Below are 3,330 nucleotides of genomic sequence, written 5' to 3' on the forward strand. Positions count from 1 at the left end.
TAATAAACCGTTCAGTGATTTATAAACTAACAACAGTATTTTAAAGTCTATTCTTTGAGCTACAGGGAGCCAGTGTAGGGACTTTAAATCTGGTGTTATGTGCTCTATCTTCCTGGTTTTAGTGAGAATGAATAAATGAAAAAGAATAAATCAATAAATGCAATGGCTGTTAATAGAGAATAAATAATAGAACCAAAATGTAGCCTATTCCTCCGGAAGTAGTCAAAGAGCACCGTGTAACGTCATGGTTGGCCATCTAATTTTCTCCCTCTCAGACGGCGCAGCTTGTAAACATTTACCCAGCACGTCCGCGACACGCATGCGTAACTATTTCCTTGTTTTCCTGCAGTAAAGCACCTTGTGGTCCTGCAGCAGCCCTGCATGTTCGGTCAGCATGGATGAAGACACATTAAAGCTGCTGGTGAAGCTGACTCAGGACGGACGGCTGACTTGTTTGCAGACACAGATAGAGTCACCCGGCTCCTGGAAGGCTCGGGCTGTCCGCAGCCAACACTTCCGGCGGTCAGGGGACACCCTGCTGCACTGCGCTGCCAGACACGGACACCTGGACGTCGTGGAGTACCTGATAAAGCAGCTGGGCTCGGACGTGGACGTTTATAATCATGATTACAAGAGGCCGCTGCACGAAGCCGCGTCCATGGGTCACAGGGAATGTGTCAGCTTTCTGCTTCGGGAGGGAGCCGAGGTGGACAGCCTGAAAAAAGCAGACTGGTGAGAAGAAACATCCAGAAATTAAATTAAATATCAAAATTAAAGTTTGCATGTTTTACTTTAGTGTAAGACTTTGTTAAAACACTCCACTGGCCCATTTCTCTGACTTGTTTTAGAGTTTTTGTGTCAGAATCCCAGTGTGGGGTAATAGTGTGGGTATGGCAAGCCGTTTTAACATAAATTCGGTTTTACCGCCCTTACAATCCAGATATCTCAAATTGTTTTATGACTAAACGTTTAGCGATTTAAGATATCTCCAATTATAAGTCGACTAGACAAAATACATATTTGAGATATCTATAATTACATTCTGACTAGTCGAAATGACATCAGATTTACCATTGACTTGTATAGAGATTTCAATTCAAGATATCTTAAATGAATTACTGACTATCTGAAATACACATTTCAGATATCTACAATTAAATTATGACTATTCAAAATTACAATTCAAGATATCTTTAATTTAGTTTTGACTAGTCATAATTCTAATTAAAGATATCTCTAATTACTCGATAATTCAAGACATCTTAAATGTGTTTTTGGATAGGAGATATGTAATTTTGACTAGTGAAAACTAAATTATAGATATCTTTAAAAGCAAATAATGACTAGAAAAAACTAAATTAAAGATATCTTGAATTGTAATTTTGAATAGTCGTAATTCCTTTTAAGATATATCTAAATGAATTAGAGATATCTTCAATTGACATTCTGACTTGTCAGAATGACATTATTGATATCTTGAAATAGTATTCTGTCTAGTCAAATCGTCATAAATTTACGTAGCATTTTAGCAGACAGTGTGTAAGGCATTTTAGCCTTAGGCTACTTGATTGTCCTATTCAGTGGTCAGCAATGTCAGGTCAGTCCAGCTCAAATACTTGAGTTTTTAACAGAATATTCAGCGCTGCAGCTCATGCTCGACATGAATTAAGAAATACCGAAAATTTATTGTCTGCAACAATTACGTTCGAGATATCTTAAATTATAATTACGGATGTCTGACCCTTTATCTCGAAAGGGACTGTGACTAATCAAAATTTAATTGAAGATATCTTGAATTATTATTCTTACTAGTCAGAATGTAAATACAGATATCTTAAATTACCATTCCGGATAGTCAAAATGTAGTTTTGTCTAGTCAAAATGTAGTTTTGTCTAGTCAAAATGTAGTTTTGTCTAGTCAAAATGCATTTTTAGATATCTAGAATGTAATTAAGGATAGTCAGACGAAACCGAATTTATGTTAAAACGGCTTGCCATAGTGTGGGTGGGTGACGTAGAAGGTGAGGCAGACAGCTGTAGGAGACTGAGGGTGATTTCAGAAGGGGAACCCCCAAACTTTACAATGATGTCTTCAAGACTGCGGTGAAGTGAGCCGACATTAGCTCCTCTTAAAAATGTATCATTTTCAGATGTTTTGTTCTCTCAAATTCTAAAAGGTGACAACAAAGTCTCTTTGGATTATGGTAATAGGTCACATCTACTATAACCAGAATCAATATTTCACGATTTTACTGTATATAATCTGAGATATAAAACATCTGAAAATGACACAAAGGCATATTCTGAAATGCCATTATTAGGTGCTTTGACATGGTATTTCTCCAAAACTGTACAGTAAAATTATGAAGTATTTATTCTAGATATAGCATAGCGGTGCTATTAACATAATCCAAAGAAACTTTGTTGTCACCTCTTAAGATCTGAGAAAAAAAAAGATGTTGTATTTATCCACCGCAACTTTAAAGGCCGGTTCATGAAAATACCGTCTGCTAATGAACGGTCCGTGGAACTAAAAAGGTTGGGGGGGCCGCTGGTCTAGACAAAGTCCAATTGGTGTTAAGTGAGTCCAATTTATTGTCCAATTGTGGCCCCCAGTCTTGCAGATCCATTACTTGTGAGCCGCCTCCCCATCCCTCTTGTTCACCAGTTACAACATCTTGTCTCCTTTTTTCTTCGTCTCAGTGGAACAATCCAAAGGGGTGTCCATCATTTCTTTACATAATTCCATCAGTAACCATCACGTCACCAATTTGAGCAGAAGATGCACCAAATATGCGGTCAACAAACTGTTTGCTCTAACTCGTGTTAATGTGAATTAGCCGCAGCCAACTTCTGTCTCCTCTCTTAGGACTCCTCTGATGATGGCGTGCACCCGGAGGAACCTCGGTGTGATTCAGGAGCTGCTGGGCCATGGCGCTGACCCCACTCTGAAAAACAAAGATGGCTGGAACTCCTTCCACATAGCCTGCAGGGAGGGGGACCCTGTGGTTGTGGAGCACCTGCTTCTGTCTTCCCCAGACAGCTGGAGGACTGAGAGCAGGACGGGTCGGACCCCGCTGCACACTGCAGGTGAGCCGCCTCGTGCTGTGGTTCCAACACTTTGTAGATTAGTGCTGGGCGATCTAACGATCCATATCATGGGGACGATAGAAAAGTGTCTATCTTGATATATTTTCTTCTATCGTTTCTATCATAATTGTATCAATGATTCATGTAAATATTTCATAACGTAGGCTACGACGAATGTATTAGTGTTGTCACTTTGCATACATTCAGTTTATAGAAGTGATAAATAAGAAGAAAAAAGAA

General features: G+C 39.2%; 1 protein-coding gene across 1 annotated transcript in view; it reads left to right on the forward strand.

The window, feature by feature from the left end:
* Positions 1 to 261: 261 nt before the first annotated feature.
* The window catches only part of ankrd16 (ankyrin repeat domain 16), a 7,507-nt gene continuing 4,438 nt past the window's right edge, over positions 262 to 3,330 (forward strand). Inside the window, exons 1-2 of the mRNA XM_017426271.3 lie at positions 262 to 732; positions 2,870 to 3,090. Coding sequence (XP_017281760.1) covers positions 395 to 732; positions 2,870 to 3,090 — 559 coding nt within the window. The 5' untranslated portion in view covers positions 262 to 394. The remainder of the gene's footprint in view (positions 733 to 2,869; positions 3,091 to 3,330) is intronic.

The sequence above is a fragment of the Kryptolebias marmoratus genome, linkage group LG1 (genome assembly GCF_001649575.2).
Source record: "Kryptolebias marmoratus isolate JLee-2015 linkage group LG1, ASM164957v2, whole genome shotgun sequence".
NCBI lineage: Eukaryota > Metazoa > Chordata > Actinopteri > Cyprinodontiformes > Rivulidae > Kryptolebias > Kryptolebias marmoratus.